This window comes from Nomascus leucogenys, chromosome 16, assembly GCF_006542625.1.
Source record: "Nomascus leucogenys isolate Asia chromosome 16, Asia_NLE_v1, whole genome shotgun sequence".
Lineage (NCBI taxonomy): Eukaryota > Metazoa > Chordata > Mammalia > Primates > Hylobatidae > Nomascus > Nomascus leucogenys.
Window position 1 is genome coordinate 55168433 of NC_044396.1, and position 18794 is coordinate 55187226.

General features: G+C 36.6%; 1 protein-coding gene across 1 annotated transcript in view; it reads left to right on the plus strand.

Moving 5' to 3' along the window:
• The window catches only part of ATP6V1C1 (ATPase H+ transporting V1 subunit C1), a 53876-nt gene that overhangs the window by 29071 nt on the left and 6011 nt on the right, over positions 1 to 18794 (plus strand). The window contains exons 4-12 of the mRNA XM_003256081.4: positions 640 to 725; positions 2818 to 2912; positions 4489 to 4580; positions 5641 to 5739; positions 7629 to 7697; positions 14702 to 14794; positions 14879 to 14972; positions 16473 to 16570; positions 18076 to 18202. Of these exons, the coding sequence (XP_003256129.1) occupies positions 640 to 725; positions 2818 to 2912; positions 4489 to 4580; positions 5641 to 5739; positions 7629 to 7697; positions 14702 to 14794; positions 14879 to 14972; positions 16473 to 16570; positions 18076 to 18202 (853 nt within the window). The remainder of the gene's footprint in view (positions 1 to 639; positions 726 to 2817; positions 2913 to 4488; positions 4581 to 5640; positions 5740 to 7628; positions 7698 to 14701; positions 14795 to 14878; positions 14973 to 16472; positions 16571 to 18075; positions 18203 to 18794) is intronic.

Here is an 18794-nt window from a genome sequence, read left to right on the forward strand (position 1 = left end):
TGGTGCAAAAGTAATGGAGTTTTTGCCATTTTTTTTTTCCTAAAGTAATGGCCAGATCCACAGTTATTTTGCACCAACCTAATAGTTTTGGCATTATGGCTTCCTCCATAGCATAGCTCCTTGTAAATAGTAGATGCTCAATAAACAGTTAATGAATTAATAATGTAGGACTTAGTTTTTCATCATGACTATTGCTTACGTTGTCTTGCCTGTCAGGTCTCTTTCTTCCTAAGGGAAAGCACAGTGTCTTGCATGTCATAGGAACATAGTGAATGCTAGTTCTCAGCCTCCTTCTTTGTTCTCAGTCCTTGAATTGTCTAGTTTCTTGGCATATAAATATATGGCTATTTACAGACTCTTTCTCACTAGCTTCCCATAACTTTCTTTCTAGACTAGGAGACACACTGCATGTAGTCTCCTTAAAACTCTACAGTTACTCTGTTGATTTTTGCACGTAACAAAATCTTGGTCCATTTTATCCTTAAAACATTATAAGGTAAGATCCGTTTATTGTGTATTATATGGATAGGTATAATGGGAACATATAGTCAAATTCATGTCTTTATATCATGTTCATCGTATGGAATGGAATTTAGATATTTTTCCTGAAAATGATTGTTGATTTTTTTTCCTCCCCAGAGTGGTTAAGAAAGTAGCTCAGTACATGGCTGATGTATTGGAAGATAGCAAAGACAAAGTTCAAGAGAATCTGTTGGCTAATGGAGGTAAGCTAATGCTCGTGATTGATCATTATTAACTAATACAAAGCAAATAACTAAGTTACAGAAACAAAAAATAATGTAAAAAAGTCTACAGAAAAGGACACTAAATACAATAGAAAGCCATTAAAATACAATTATTATTACTGAATTTGGTGATACGTCCAGGTACATCCTGTTCCCTGAAACATAATCTCATAGAAGACAGTCTTACATAATATATAATATAGCTTATAATATGATGCCAAGTCTCCTGCAAGAGCAGTATCGTAAAGATTTGCCTTAGTTCTTTCCAGGTTCTATTTGTTCACTCGTTTACAAGTAAGTTTCCAAGCTGTATATCTCAGCATTGTTCCAGTTGAATACCTGCTGTCTTATGTAGGTTTTTGTATTTAATAGTATATAACTGTTAAAGCCTTAGAACAGAAATTATTAATTTTATTGCAGAATAGTGCCCCCCAATATGATTTTGGCATTTCTTTACTTAATACCCGTAAAATAGCCTACTGACTTCTCTGTAGCTAGAAGCCAGTATTTACACAGAGTTTGCTCTATGTAGTAATGACTTTAGAAAGATGATTCTGACCCCATTATTGTCATTTGTACTTGCATTTCTTGTTTTCTTATGAAATGTCATTTTAGCATTTTGCTTCATTTAAAATTAGCCCATCTTTAGTGATATGTTATTATAATAGGAAATAATGAGCTGGGCATGGTGGCTCATGCCTGTAATCCCAGCACATTGGGAGGCTGTGGCAGGAGGATCCCTTGAGTGCAGGAGTTCAAGACAAGCCTAGACAACATAGGGAGACCCTGTCTCTAAAAAACCCAAATAAAAAGAAAGAAAAAGAAAAAAGTTACCTGGATGTAGTGGCATATGCCCGTAGTCTCAGCTAGTCAGGAGGCTGAGGAGGGGGGATTGCTTGAGCCCAGGAGTTCAAGGCTGCAGTGAGCTACAGTTGTACCACTGTACTCTAGTCTGGGTGACAGAGCAAGACCCTGTCTCAAAAAAAAAAAAAAGAAGAAGGAAATAACCCTTTATAACCCTTTCCTTTCATTCTCTACGGGATCACCTACTCTAATAAGGTTACTATATTTTAAATCCAGTGTTCCTGAAATCTCCTTTCTTCTTGCAAATAATAGCTGCTCAATAAATAATCAGTTAAAAATGTAGTAACTTATTCTTGCTCTTTATTATCAAGTAATTCTGATCTCATTGTTTGCTGTGTCTGTTAATTTGTGTTTTGAGAAACAACAGAAGATATGTTAGATATTAATAAGTTAATTTGTGTGGCCTTCACTGATCTTCTATGTATTTTATGAACTAGGGCAGTCAGTCTAGTAGGTGGAATGGTGGTTGACCAAGAGGGGCAGTGCATCTAGATAGAGTTGCTTTTGGAAATACCATCTGTGTTGTTGACTGACTGGTATTATGTAAGGAGATATTGAGAAGAGAAAGATATTTTTATATGAATTACTTCCGTCAGTTAGTGCTGCCATAATTACCATTTGGTTTCACCGTTCTTGATCCCGTTGGGGTGAAGTCACTTTGATTACTAAACTTCCGAGGAATAAGTTGTTGAGTATTTTTTCAGCTCTACATGTTTTATTCTTTCCATTTGAAAGTGCAAGGGTCCATGTTTTGAATATTGTTAAAATGTGGACTCCTGGAAACAATCATCACATGGTTTTAACAGACAAGTTTATTTTCAGTTTGTTTGGGTAAGTTATCAAAGAAAGAACATACTTTTGTGAAATTCTCCTTATTGAGGAGATAATTTGAAGTAGTTTCTTAATCTTTGTGTCTCCTGCATATGATTCGTATTAGGAATATGTACATACTTCATTTTTAAAGTAATCAAATTAGAAGGAGCATCTTAATATGTATTAAAGTTTGAGTAAGGAGAAGAGATTACAAGGTAGAAATTTTGATTAATCCATGTTACTTAATATAGTTCACATTTAATCAGGATTCTTCAGAAATGACATCTTTGCTGATTTCCTCAATGCCAATTTCAGCATTAAAATATATTGCTGTGTAAAAAACTGAACAATTCTATTGCTTTTCTTCAGTAATTAATTTATTCCCTTATTTCAGTGGACTTGGTTACTTATATAACAAGGTTCCAGTGGGACATGGCCAAATATCCAATCAAGCAGTCCCTGAAAAATATTTCTGAAATAATTGCCAAGGTAAGATAATACTTGAGACAAGTAGGACACATTGATTTATAGTGGCTGTGCTTATTTTATAATTTCACTATGAAATACTTTTTAGGTTTTGATAAGGCAACTTAATTATATTTCACAGATAGAAGAGATCCTTACTACAACTTTAGACGTTAAAAGATGTTAAAAAGTATAACACTTTCATGTGTAGATTATCTAAGTTGAATACTTAGTTATGTAATTAAATATTACATCAACAGTGTTTAAGAAAGTGTGAAAATTCTGTATTTATACAAATTTTAAGGGTACCTGAGATTGTGTAGAATAGGAAATTGGAGTCTGTTGAGATTTCTTAGTCATTCAGGTAGGTGACAGTAGTCACTGAAGTATGTTTCTGTGCATACAATACTTGTTCAAACATTAAACTCTGTGGGTTCTCTGACCCCTTCCGACTATTTAGTTTTGATCTTCTGCCTGGAAAAATTCCCCTATTCGTGTGCCACATAATTTTATGTAGTTTCAGGGAGTACATGGACCTTGAAGCCGATGCATGAACCCACCAAGTTAAGAGCTCCTTTTGTATTGAGAAATCCTTGAACTTGGGAGGAAATGTAAAAGTCTGTTTTTTCCCCCAAGATCTGTTGGTGGAATAAAAGTCTTAACAGTAACTATAATGAGACAAATAGACAAGGACCTGTTAATTGTTTGCCAGCATTTGACCTGGCTGGGGCAAGAAGTGTAGTTTAAATTATTGGACAGACTTTCCTTGGCTCCCAGTAACTTTAGTTATGCAGTGTGCTGTATAGTTAAATGTAAATAAGTAGACTATCAAAGATTTTAACTAAAGTCATCATGTAATTTGATGACTGTAGTTTAAGAAACTATTATTTACATTATTTGATAATATAAAGTGGTGTTCTTACTATGACTGAGCCTTTTTTTCTGTATCCTTAAGGATTTGATCATCTGCTTCCTGATGCTGTTGTAGATAGGGAAGCAGGCTTAGAGAGGTGAAGTGACTTACTCTCGTGCTACACAGCTAATAATGCTAGAGCTATGTTAAAGTCAGTTCTTCGAATGTTGTTTACTTCACATTTTCTCCCCATGTAGTTAGTTTAGTATTCTTTTGAGAAAAACAGCTTTTGTAACATTTATGAATAAATTCAAGTATAATTTTAATTTCATAGAAAAATACTCTGTGTAATAATGATGTTTGCAATAGTCAAAACTCTTCATGTAATTTAGTTTATTTTGGAAAATATCCTTCAGTCTTGTGAATGGAAGCCTTGTAAATAGTAATCTCCAAACCCAGTGGCCTAGATTCCATTTCCATGGTTTAAGAAGTAATATAATAATTAAAATACCTGTGGACTAAAACATTATTTTTAGTAGAAAAGATTTATGTGGAAATTATATTTAAAATGAAGTCGGCTGTTTTTTAAATAACCTCCTAAAGTTGTGCTTTTAAAATAATAGAATATTCTTACACTAGAAACTAGTGGGTTTTTTTGTAGAAATTAAAGGTTAGCTACTTTGATAGTATTAGCAGAGGCAGATTTAGGAAAATTTTATCTATTTTTCTTCATTTTCTTTTTCAAAGGGAGTAACTCAGATTGATAATGACCTGAAATCTCGAGCATCTGCATACAATAACCTGAAAGGAAATCTTCAGAATTTGGAACGAAAGAATGCGTAAGCAGATCGAGTATATTTGAGTATTAAGAACTGGGGAAGCACACTAGCATGCACCAAAGGATATATTGTTGGGATTTAGTTAGTTTCAGTTTATGTTGTTCTGTAATCAAAATGGTATTTCTTTTACTTCATGGAGAAAAGCTCACTAAGGTAAGTTTATAGAATTCAGACTAGTCAAAACAGATGTGAGGCTGATTTATTATACTTGTTTTATAAATAATACTTGTGAACTGGGTCCTGGCTTATCCCTTTATCCATTTGATGTTTCACTGAAAAATAGTCTAAAATTAATTGTTTTAAATGAAATCATAGTTTAACTGCATAGTAATTACCTATCACTTAATTATAGAATAATCCTTTTATGATGTAATAATTATTCTCTTATCTGTTTTCAGAATTTAGGTTTTTCACTTGTTAGGTTTTTTAAAATAGGACTGAATTGTTTTGGTTAATCCCCTTGTACTATGACTACTACAAGTGCAACTTTAAGCATGGAAATATTCAAGTGCCTTCATATCCTAGAGGGAAAGTTGGTTGGATGCTATGAGTGATACAAACCGGGCAAGACATATTTATTATAGGAAAGTGATTACTGGAAGACAAATGAAGACTGATTTGAAAGAGTTAATTATTGGGTTAGCTACCAAAATTGCCTGGTATCAAATGATACCCAGGGAGGGAAGAACACCGAAGGTATTGTGCTTAGATGACATAGTTTCATGATTATATGATGGAATAGACTTTAATTGATATCTAATGAGTAGATAGCACTTTTCCAGTCAAGATATTATATATGTAGGCAAGAGAAGAGCTGAGTTATAATAATTAAAGCAAACACAAAACACTAGAGGCAAATTTTGATAGAAGATATTTCGTTGGTTGCATGGGTAGGATATATTCAGCTAAATGGTGACTTCTTACAAAGTAAAAATGTTAACTAAGACTAATCCCTCTCAATGTATATATAGTATATGTGAAAATGATTAGCCTGCTGTTTCTTTACTTGTGTTACAGAAGCACATAATTATCAGCCTAATGATTTTTTTTAATTCCTCAGAGGAAGTTTGCTAACTAGAAGTCTAGCAGAAATTGTGAAGAAGGATGACTTTGTTCTTGATTCAGAGTATCTCGTCACATTACTGGTAGTAGTTCCCAAGTAAGTCTTTCTATTATAAAAGGTTTTACTTGTTAAAATACAAGAAAAATGTTAGTATCTAGTATTGTAGTTTGAAGTTTTCCATAAAATCCAAGCGTAAAAAGAATATAACCTTGCCATTCATTCTGTCAATCAACATTTGCTCATGTGGCACATAAAGTAGAAATTAGATCATAACCTGGCAATGGAGACTTCAATTATAAATTGAGTTTCCAGATCAAATTTAGCAGCTTGGTAGAATTGGCTCATTCAAACATAAGTAATGCTAAATTATTGATTGTTTAAAAAATACAGATTTTAGATTTCTCAAAATAGGAAGGTCTTTGCATTTTTTTCCTGAAAAAATCTTTATGACTGGTTAGGATTAATTAAGCACTGTAAGAAGCAAACAATGGATTAGATCAGAGATTAACAATTTTTTTTTCTATAAAGGGCTAAATAGTAAGTATTGTAGGCTTTGTAAGCAATGTGATCCCTGTCACAACTACTCCACTGTGGCAACTTTGTGGTTATAGCTGAAGTAGCCATAGATGATATGTAAACGAATGAATGTGGCTGTTTCAATAAAACTTTATTAACAAAACAGGCTTGGCTATGGGCATATTTTGCTAACCCCTGGACTAGATAACCTTTGAAATCTCCTTAGGATTAGGCCTTCTGTGTTATTTAATATTTGATCATAGTTCATCTTGAATGAAATGAAATGAAACCTCTGGGTACTTGTAGGAAGACCTGGACTTTGTGTGTGTCTGTATAGCACTATTAATGGTTTCACTTTTGACTTACACTGAAGTCTGGCTATCAGGGAATGTTTGGGGGATCCACACTCAGGTGGGAGATTTGGGTCTTTTTCAGAGTATCATTGCATGAAGACTTCCTTGCTGTGCTCTGCATTTTTATCTGGTTCAGAGACTGGGAGTACTAGAAAATGATGCCTCCATGGAATTTACAGTGGCTACAATATTATCTCAATTCTGCATTTTTTCCCCTTTATTGCAGTACGCTAGCTTTTGGATTTTTCTTTGCACAGGGAGAAGGCCTTAAATCTAAGGATTTCACTCCAGAAATTTTATTTTGTGTTCTAGTTACGTAACTCCCCTCTGCTACACTGAAACACTGATTATTTATAACAAATTCTATGTATCTGTGCTTTTATACTATGTAGGAAAATAACTTTTGCCCAGATAAAATATTTGACCCACTCAACCTTTATTTAAAACTTGGGTTCAAAACCAGAAATTTTTATAGTTTTCTGTATCTTGTAATTGAAACATAGGACCTAGGACATCTTACATGATGAATTATTCTCTATCCTGGCCTATACACACTATAATTCTTTGTTTTTAATCTCAAACATAGTTGTGTCTCTCCACACCCCTGGAAGCCAGTGGTCTCTAGAGAAGGTTGTTGCACAATGTTTTGTGGCAACATAGTTTACTGTCACTTCATTTACTTACTACCTCATGGTACTCTGTGCTTTCCATAAATAAAGTGTTTTTTCAGTCCTTCATAACGGCCACTGAGCCGGAACGATAGTGATTTTAGCATGACCATTTTTAAAAAATGAGGCACAATACCTATGAACTATGCAGCTTGAAAATAATTTAGAATCTATACTGTGCTTTACTTCCTTTCCAAACATAGTTCTAGGATGTGCCTCTTTTGCAATAGTTACTGGAGGTAGGGTGGTGATCTGTATTTCCTGCATTACTCAGTGTATTTGAAATTCATTCTCAGTAGGAAACGTGAATTTTTTTTTGTTAAATAGAGTTGAAGTATACTTACTATAGCCAGATTTCCTATTTGTCTCATAATTTTTTCTCTTCCTGGATAAGGCAGGAAATAGGACTTCTTTTTCTTTTCCAATGTGTATTGTACCTTTTCTGCAGGTTAAACCACAACGACTGGATTAAGCAGTATGAAACACTAGCCGAAATGGTAGTTCCAAGGTCTAGCAAGTAAGTAGAAGTCTTCATAAAACCATATGTTTCCTAGAATTCCTTTTAGAGTTTGGATGTTGGCTTAGGAAATATGTTTGCTGTCTTGCCTTTGTGATAAATTAACCTCATGAGTGAGTTCTGTGAGCTCTAGTTGTAATAATTTTAGACCTAGAAGGGACTTGGCACAGTCTGTTTGACAACCTCCTGTTTATAGACTTAGAAGTTGGAGGCCAGTGAGGTATTAATAGTTTGCCCAGGGTCACACATCTCATTTGTGGCAGGGCTAGAACTAGAACCTAGGTCTCTGGTGTGGTACTTTTTCTGCCGCACTGTGCTGCCGTTTGAAAATTCTTTATTCATTATTGCATACCTACTATGTGTCTATAATTCTTCATTTTACTTGGTAAAGGAAGTGTACCAGAATGGCTATTGGACTGCCGTGTTGATCTCCAGATGTTCACCATCACTTTGAGCTTAGATTTTACCTAATCTGTATGTTCCTTTTATTTAAAAAACAAACAAACCTGTTTTTATTAAGCACTTTTTAAAATTTATAGATTTAACATGCATTGTCTAACTTGAAATTTACAACAAGTGTGTGAAGAAGTATGGACACTTATCATTCTTATTCTCATGGAAGAAGAAGTTAAAATGCTTAAATAGTTGCCTGAGGCATATGGCTGTGTAAAGTGTCCAATGGCAGAGTTACAGCTAGAACTCACATCTTTTAGCTGTAGGTCCTGTACCCTTTTAACACTATTCCATGTCATTTTTCTGTGTTCTGCCATTGCCACACCAGATATTCTTTGAGAAAATATAAATACAGTGTATTTCCACCCCAAAGGATTCTTATAGAGATATATATATATATGCTTCAAGGGGAGGCAGCAGGGAGGAAGATATAGGAGGCAGTAAAGAAGTAGAATTAGTAAGGTCAGGCCCATGAAATATTTTCTTTTCCAGTTTCACTGTGTCATGTGGGAAGTAGCTTAGTATGATGGAAAGAGTCCTGGACCCAGGGATCTGAGTTCTATTGCTGGTTCTGTCACCAGTAGAGTCTGTCACTGGTGGGGTCCATCACTGTAGGGTTGTGACTTCAAGTTGTCCAAGTTCTTGGTGTTTTGAACAAAGAATTGGACAAAATGCCCAGCAAAGCAAAATAAGAATGAAGCAACAAAAGAACAAAAGCAGGGATTTATTAAAAACGAAAGAAAGTACACTCTACAGTGTAGGAGCAGACCTGAGCAGTGGCTCAAGGGCCCAGATACAGAATCTTCTTGGGTCCAAATAACTCCTACAAGTTTCCCATTGGCCACTTCATGCTCACCTCATGTAAATGACATGGTAGCCTGCAGTCGGTATCATTGGTTGCAGAAAGCAGCCAGCCAGACAGAGGCTGAAGTGAAGTTACAAAGGTCACACGCCTGTGCAAATACTGGTTGCTTTGTGCAACCAATCAGAGGCTAGGGTGAAGTTACAAAGTTATACTTCTATGCAAATGAAGACTCGGCCTCTCAATCAGTCTGATTTGTTGCAGACAGGCAATTTCCCATCTGCCATGCAGGAAAGGTCAAAAGGAGTAGTCTCTGGTCCTTTTGTTACTTAGGCGTGGAAAATTAGGGTTTTCCTTTCAATTTAGTTCTAGGAAACCGGGGTGAAACAACCTTAGGTTCCCTGCCTCCAGACCCTATTTCCTGCCTCAGTTCTGCTACCAACTTGCTGTGTGACCTGGGGTAAGTCTTTTAACTTCTCTGGGCCTCATTTTCTTTGTCTGTAAATGAGCATAGCACCTTCCTTGTATATATTATGAAGTTATTTTAAGGCTTAATGGAGTATTCAAAATACAAGATAATGTTACTGCATTTTCACAAATTTTGATCTTTTAGGAACTTAACAACAAACTTGTGCTCATCATGAATTTTTTTATTTTTCATTTGGAGGAATATCTTTCCTTCATACCAGCTCTTCACATGGTAAACTGAAGACTACAGTTGTGTCTTGATATTGGTGTGTCTCACTTAGGCTGTTGATACTGACAGGTCTTTAGGGCATTAGAGCCATAGAGGTTGACTCTGTGTCCAGGAGGCAGGTAGAGGAGGAGAGTGAGGACATGGTGCACACAGAATGTCCTCCAGAGATGGACATACACCAACCCAGATGTCCAGGGGGATGGTGTGTAGGCTCATTAAGTAAGCTCAGATTTACTCTGATAGAAGGACTTTAAAAATATTCCATCAGAGATTTAGATCTTTGGACAGTCACTTTAGTAGTTTAAAGGGCAAATTTCAGGAAGGGAACAGTTTAATGCGGTCAAGACTTGTTTGCAAATGACTTGTAAGTGCACACTAATCTTCCGAGAGCTCCCAGCCTTTCCTTGCTCAGTGAAAACATCTTTTCTACCTATTTCTCAGTTCAAAGTACATTTGGAATCACTGACTCAAAAACTTACCTGTTTAAATTTAGTCAGAGAGAACATAGCACTAGCTCAAATAGCACCATCAAGAGTATGTGCACTTCATGTAGGGCAGATAGGCTTTTTTGAGTGAGCCTGGAATATTGTCTGCCATTTAGGAAAGATCTCTATGACCTGATGCTGAATTTTTGGCTTATCATCACAACCAGCATTTTTGAGTAATTACTATGAGCTAGTCATTGTTCTATGTGCTTTACACAAGTTAATTAATTATAGGTAGTAACACATTACTTTTTGGTGTGATAACTTGAGTGATTATTGTTGGGAGCAGTGAAGATGAAAGTGGAATTTTGAGGTAGATTGAAAAATATTCACTCTAATATTCAATCTAATATTTTTCAATCTATTCTTCTAACTGTCCTCAAACCTGAAAGAATTTTAAAATTCACAAAATATAACTATTTGTAACATATTCTACAAAGATTGGACAGTTTTGAAATACTACCATTGCTGTGAGGCTAAATGCAGCAATGTGTATAAATGCCATGTCAAGGCTGTGGCCAAAGAAGTGGAGGCTGTGTTGCTGTTCTGCTTTTTTTTGTTGAAACACTGTTCAGAAAGAGGTGCTTTTCACTTGTCCTTTCAGAATTACCACTTTCCTATTTTTTTTTTTTTTTTGGTCTGCTTTTGCTTGTTAAAATAGTCTGATTGAGTCAGATCACTGGTTAACCTTTGCCTTTTCTCTGTCATTGGAAGCAACGTCACAAACTCATGGGTGCTTCACAGAGGTTTTTCTTTAGGGATCTGGAGTCCCCAGTGAAGCAGAGGAGCCTAGCTAAGAAGTGCAGGAAAAATGATACTGGCCACTGTCCAGAAGTTTCTCTGTGTTTCAGAGTTTCTGAGGGAGATGGTCTGTTCTCCTGTCAGTACCGCTTCAACCACACCCTTGGCTCTAGCCTCACCTGCAGTTTTCGGACTGCTAAATGTTCATCTGTAGCCAGCCTTCCCCCCACCTACAAACTCACATACCTGGTTCCTACTGGACCACTCCATGTGGTGTTTCCTAGGTAACTGACACTATCACCCCAATCTCAGACTCAGACTCTCTAGTTGCCTTGTAGCATATGGCATCTATATCTGCCCAGTGATCCAAACCGCAAGTGTGGTAGTCAGTCATTTTGGAATCTTCCTTCACTCTTGCACCCCCCTCCCCCCACCGGCTCCCTGCCTGCAATAGTCTAATCAGTTGTGTCGTTTCCATCTTCCATAGTATTTGGTTGAACCGTTAAAAATTGCTGTTTTGTAGGTCAGAAAATGGTCAAATATCTACAATTTCATATGGTTAAATCTACTCTCCCCACTCCCCCAAGACCCACTGCCACTGCTCCAGCTCTGAGTCCCTCACCCCTTGCCTGGACCATGGTAATTGACCCTAGCTGGTCTCCTTTTCTCCTCTCATCAGTCCTCCACATTGCTGCTGTTTTCATCTTTGTGACATACAAATGTGTTACTTTCCTGTCTAAAACCCTGCTTGTCCCTCCCCATTTTGACTGCCTGCCCCCAACACACAGACACACACCCTCTCCTTGTACCCTATGTCCCAGCCATATATGTATATATATATATTGTTTTTCTTTCTTTTTTTCTTTCTTTTTTTTTTTTTTTGAGACACAGTCTCTCTCTCACCCAGCCTGGAGTGCAGAGGTGTGATCTTGGCTCACCGCAACCTCTGCCTCCCGAGTTCAGGTGAGTCTCCTTCCCCAGCTTCCCAAGTAGCTGGGATTACAGGCATGTGCCACCACACTCAGCTAATTTTTGTATTTTTAGTAGAGATGAGGTTTCACTATGTGGGCCAGGCTGGTCTCGAACTCCTGACCTCAAGTGATCTGCCTGCCTTGGCCTCCCAAAGTGCTGGGATTACAGGCATGAGCTACCACGCTGAGCCCCAGTTATACTTATTTCTGGCAATTCCTCAGATGCACCATGTTATTCCACATCTGTATTCATTTGCATATGGGGTTCTGTCTGGAACGTTCTTCTCTTTTTTGTCTTTCTTTCAAACTTCCACCTGGCATCACCACTTTGGTGAAACTCCTTTGAATCCCCTCAGATAAAGTTACTAATTCCCCAGTGTATCATGTATATTTTCTATTGCAGCACTAACAACTCTGTATTGCAGTTACTTGTGTATGCCTGTTTCCTTTACTAAACCCGTACCTGGAGATCAGGAAATGCTGTCTTAGTTTTATACTAATATCTAGCAAGCGCTTGAATTACAGAGTCTCAGTACATGTTAAATGACTACAAGTCCGTTATAGTAAGGACTCTTGGTTTATTTTTTAAACAGTTTTAAGAAATACCTTTCCTTAGGGGAAAGAGAGAAAGCAAGTGGCTTTTATTTATTTTTCATAATAAGGTGGCATAGTAGGATTTAGTTATAAGATAAGATGGAAGTTTTATCTTGGCTTTTTTCACCATCAGGATTTTGAGTAAGCCATAGGAATTTACTGTGTCCCAGATCTCTGCACAATAGCTGGGAATCTGCTTAATAGGTAACCTGTTCATTGACACAGGGCCATGTCAAACACCAAATGCTTTTGGAAGGGTCTTCAAAACAGCAAAGTGTTGGATAAGTTTAAAAGATTAGTATGATAACGGTAAAACATTATTTTTGGCTCTGAAATAGCCTGTCAAGTTAGATTTGGATTTGTTTTGATCTCAAGCAGTTCACACATCACTGAGTAAATCTTGGCAAAGCAGAAGATCCTTAGTTTTTTAAATCGAGCTCTGTCCACTTGGTAGCTGCCCTTCATTGGGTTTGATGGACATCAGGAGCAAGAATTAAGGGTAATCATTTTGAGAAGATATAGTTTAACAGGAGGTTCTAAATCCAGAGTACTTGGGTTTTTTCTGCATGTCAGCGATTACAGTGATCAGTACTCCCGGAGGTGTCTGCTGGTCATACACTAGGGAGGTGCCCCTGCTGGCTGGCTGACAGTGGGGTAGATTCAGTACTCAAAGCCATTCTGTGATTAACACTGTAATTGCCTCCTGAATTTACTTGGCTAAACAGGTGGTTCTTAGGCTTCAGGAAAAACTACACTTGCTTTAAACATTTTTTTAATATACTATCTTTAAATTCCCCAGCATTCCTCCATTTTGTAAAATTTCCTTTTTCTGATTTCAGAAGTACCACATTGTAAGTAAAAGCTAAACATTAAAAACAAAGAAAACAACCAACAAAAGGGCACAAGGACCCTTTTGGTAGTGAGGGGTATGTTTATTGTCTCGATCGTGGTGATGGTTTCATGGGTATATGCGTATGTCCACACTTCAGATTATAGACATTAAATGCATACAGTTTTCTGCATAACGATTATATCTCAGTAAAGCTGTTTAAAAAACACTAAACATTAGAAGACCTCCAGTATGTGAAAGAAAGGAGAAGAGATTCCCCTCAGTAACATTCCCCTGCCCCAAGGTTATCACTGTGGAACAACTGCCCGTGCAGTCTCGTGGACTTCACATAAGGACTTCTATACAGGAGGCACTACAGGTAAATTCTGAAAGCCAAATTTGGACCATACTATCACAAGCGATACCATTCACCTTTCAAACAGTGGACTTTCACCCAAGGTATTACAGATTTAAATGACCATTAAAATTTCCTGGCAGTTGTGTCTGGAAAGGTCTTTCTAGTGATGTCCATGGAGCTGTGACTGAATGGAAGTTCTGACCTCACTGGGACCTTCTGAAGCCTAGATTGGAGCCATGAGATGCATACAGGCACATTTATTCAGAGATTATTTAGACAGTTGTGTTCGTCAGGTTTTTTTTTTTTTTTTTGACAGGGACTCACTCTGTCACCCAGACTGGACTGCAGTGGTGCAATCTCAGCTCACTGTAGCCTCAACCTCCCCAGCTCCAGTGATCCTCCCACCTCAGCCTCCCGAGTAGCTAGGACTACAGGCGTGTACCATCACGCCTGGCTAGTTTTTGTAGTTTTTGTACAGACACAGTCTTGCCATGTTGCCCAGGCTGGTCTCAAAGTCCTGAACTCAAACAAACCCCCACCTCAGCCTCCCAAAGTGTTGGGATTACAGGCATAAGCCACTGCACCCAGCCTGTCAGTTTTTGATTGAGAGATGTCATGGGAGCAAAGGAAAGATCCAAGGTTTGAGGTACTGGCAATGCAGAGAGGCTAGGCTGGGCCTCAGTGGGGCTGAGTTGGCCTGGAGAAAGGAAGAATTAGGCTTCCAGAAAAGAAGAGCATGCTTATCAAGGAGACACTGGAAACAAAGCAGCTTGGCGCTGATGTTGATTGAAAAGTGTGGTTCTTAGCGTTTGGATGCTTTACTGGAGTTAATGTCTAATTTTGTTGGTTAGTAAGAAATAAATGGAGAGTGTTAAAGTATCATAAGCAAAATAAATCATAAACATTCAGCGTCTTCAGAGTTTGAGGCAATCCAGATTGAAAAGCATTGAGGTGATTTGGGAAGGGCTATTATACCCTACTTTTCTCTTCCACCTGTTTCTGAATTTTGCCCTTAATATGAAAGACAGCAATACGTATAAATCTTTAAATGGACTTCTTTTTTTTTTTCCGTAGTGTTCTTTCAGAGGACCAAGACAGTTACCTGTGTAATGTCACCTTGTTTAGGAAGGCAGTTGATGACTTCAGACACAAAGCCAGAGAAAACAAGTAAGATTATTGTTTTTTGTTTATTTACTTTGTTAGATCAGCTGTATACAACGTGAACAGTTTTGTTTTTTTCCCCAAATTTAGATTCATTGTTCGTGACTTCCAGTATAATGAAGAGGAGATGAAAGCAGATAAAGAAGAAATGAACAGGCTTTCTACTGACAAGAAAAAACAATTTGTATGTGTTTTTAATATTTAGTATTATCAGTACTAAGCAGAAGAAAAAGTGGTATTGCTTTCCTTTGATTTAAAAGAAAGTAAAAATCTGCTTTGGTTTTAAGACATTTGATTTTAGTTTTTTTTTAATTGAATAATTAGAATGAATTTCCTCTGAAGCTTAACTATTCTAGAGATAACTATTCTATTTCTAAGAAAGCTTTCTTCTAAAGCTTACGTCTATCTGAGATAGAATAGAATAGATAGAATAGTTATCTTAAAATACATACTTAAAAAGAAATTACTCAACCTAAATCCATATCAGATATTAATTTTAAATGCAATATTCTGGTTAACGTCCTTGTAGGTGACGGACGATTTTAGTTAAGTAACAAAGTTCTTTTCAGTAAGACTTTTCACTTTCTTGAGGCAGATTTTTTCAGTGCCTCAATCTTTTATTGAAGCAATTTGTATTTAAGCTATTGGAGAATTGTTGTGTTCTAGGTGTAATGGGAAACGAATGGAATTGTGAAAATCAAAGATGGTGTTAACTTTCTTGCCATCTTCAAGTGTGGGATTACTGTGAAGACTAAAAGCTTGTTTGGAAAGGGAAACATAATGAGTGAAAATGTGTTTCTCTTAATAATGTAATAAGAGGAAATTAAGGGAAATATTGAAAATTATTTCCAAGTACTTTATAAGCCGTATCATCTCAACTAGGAGAAAACTCATTCTAACCAACTAATGTCAAAATAACCAGCTTTTTAGGGAAAACCCAAAATCCTTTTAAAAAATAGATATTTTGACCAAAGATTTTCACTTTGTTTTGCTATCCTTTTGTTTAAATTAATTGGTTGGTACATCCAAATGAGCCTAATAATGTTATCCAAGGAAGTGTTAGCTGAATAGTTAATGTATGTCTTTTAAGTATGGAGAGAGGAGGTATTTGAAATCCGCTTAATCCTACTAAATATTTGAAGTTTAAAAAGAACTTACACTACATAATTTAGAATGTAAAGAGGTTTTAGATGTCTAGACCAACTCCCTTTTTTACAGATGGGAAAACTAAGAGCTAGCGCTGTTAAATGACTTGTCTACATAACTGTTTATCTTTGTTACTAAGAAGTTGTTTGTAAGTTGAATTTCATTTTACATGTATTAAATGTTTTAGAGTGTTCTGTAGTAAATTCAGATCTTTATATTTTGATTTTCAAACCTAAGGCATTTCTATATTTTGTACCAGTTTAACTACTTTTATTAAAATACATACCTTTTTCTGTGTTAGTGAATTGGTTCAATGCATTTTAGTGTCTGTTGAGATCACTCTGTAGTGGCAAACCTTTTAATCTAATTTAAGGTAAAGTATCTGAGATAATGAGAATAATAGTGAAACGTAGAAAGTGAATTATGCGACTTAATTCTTCTATAGATTCCTAGTAGGTAGTCACTTAAAAAAATATTTGGTCAATCTAATTGCTATTTATAAGACCAAATTTGTGGTAATTTTTTTTTCTTTTTATAGGGACCACTTGTACGGTGGCTGAAAGTGAATTTTAGTGAAGCATTTATTGCATGGATTCACGTGAAAGCATTACGGGTTTTTGTTGAGTCTGTTTTAAGGTAAAGAAAGTTAATTGCCAAACTTGGAACTGAAGAGTTCATAGATTCTCTACATTGGACCTCTTTATTATAACACAGTCCGGCAATAGGAAATTGATTTGGAGAAACCAAAGGGCCAATCATGAGACAGAGATTGTCAGTATCATCATACAGCTTATAAAATGCATATTAGTCTTGTTTTTTAGCACCAGGTTTAGAAAAAGAGATTTATGCTGCCATACTCTCAGGTTCTTTTTCTTGTGTAGGTACTTAAAAGTAGATTAAATATTAGCCAATATTTGTTTAAAAGGAAGATCCTTCAGATGTTTTATATGTCATTGGATACATAGTATGCTAATGACTTATTGAAATCATTTCATATTAACCTAAAGTATTTTAATATTTTGAGATACTTAAAAAATCATATTCTGGCCCAATGTATGGGTTTCTCATATTAGAAATAGTTTTAAAAAACCCAAAACTTGGCCGGGCGCAGTGGCTCACGCCTGTAATCCCAGCACTTTGGGAGGCTGAGACGGGCAGATCACGAGGTCAGATTGAAACCATCCTGGCTAACATGGTGAAATTCCGTCTCTACTAAAAATATAAAAAAATTAGTCAAGCGTGCTCGCATGTGCCTGTAGTGTCAGCTACTTGGGAGGCTGAGGCAGAGAATCACTTGAACCCAGGAGGTGGAGGTTGCAGTGAGCCGAGATTGGGCCACTGCACTATTGCACCACTGCACTCCAGCCTGGGCAACAGAGCGAGACTCCGCCTGAAAAAACAAAACACGAAACAAACAAAAAACACCCCAAAACTTACCTGTAACCATGCTATTTTTAGATTTTTTCAAATTTTCAAAGTGGATGTGGGTAACCTCATGCTATTACCATAAAAGTATCTGCTGACCTTACTTATTATTATTTCCTGAGGATATTCATATATTACCTTAAAAATTGAATGGTAAGTCAGGCGTGGTGGCTCATGCCTGTAGTCCCAGCACTTTGGGAGGCCAAGGCGGGCAGATCACGAGGTCAAGAGATTGAGACCATGCTGGCCAACATGGTGAAACCCCGTCTCTACTAAAAATAGAAAAATCAGCTGGGCATGGTGGTACATGCCTGTAATCCCAGCTACTCAGGAGGCTGAGGCAGGAGAATGGCTTGAACCCAGGACGCGGAGATTGCAGTGAGCCAGGATTGCAGCACTGCACTCCAGCCTGGCAGCAGTAAGAATCCGTCTCAAAAGAAAAAAAAAATGAATGGTAATTGAAGTAATTCCTAGTAATTGGTGTAGAGATTTCTAGTGGACAGTGAGGACTAAAGGTTTGCGTTTCTGTTTATATTAAAGTTTTTTTGTGTATATTAGTTTCAGTTTCTATATATATTAGTTGAACTTGTAAAGATAAAGGGAGATACTCTCTCCCCGTTAACCATGATTAAAGAGTATGAGAATATTTGCTTTGAAAAGAAAATCTCTTTACATGTTTGCTTGTATTGCGTACTGTATTTCTGCTTTTTTGTAAGGTATGGCTTGCCAGTGAACTTCCAAGCAATGCTACTTCAGCCCAATAAGAAAACTTTGAAGAAACTGAGAGAAGTATTACATGAATTGTATAAACATCTAGACAGCAGTGCAGCAGCTATTATTGATGTAAGTACTTATTAGATAGCCCAGTAGAGTAAGAATTGAGTGAATTTCAGAAAAAAAATGAAAGAAGATAGAAAAGGGAGAGTAAGTATGATACTTAATCATTTTTTATTACTTTGAGGTTCTCAATTTGTTATGTAAACATAGTAATTTACATTGTTTACCCTGTTTGATACTAATTATAGCTGTGTTTTGCTTGTTGGCATTTCTACAAGCTAGTAATTATCTTGCTGTGTATCAGATGTTTATAACTGCAGAAATACAGAAACCAGTGATACTAGTTATTTACAAAAACTATAAATTGCAGAGAGGAAGAAAATAAGCAGTTATTTTAATTTTATTTGGTAGAAGCGAGAGAGTCAATAGATGAGTATTTTCAAGGTAGGTTCATTTTTCTAAAATGGCATAGCTGGGCGTGGTGGGACATGCCGGTAGTCCCAGCAACTGAGGAGGCTGAGGCGGGAGGATCACTTGAGCCCAGGCCTTTGAGACCAACCTGGGTAACATAGCAAGACCCCATCTGAAAAAAGAAAAAAAAAACAGACCAAAAAATGTATATATGTGTTTATATCTTCTTTTAAACAAAACTGTTATT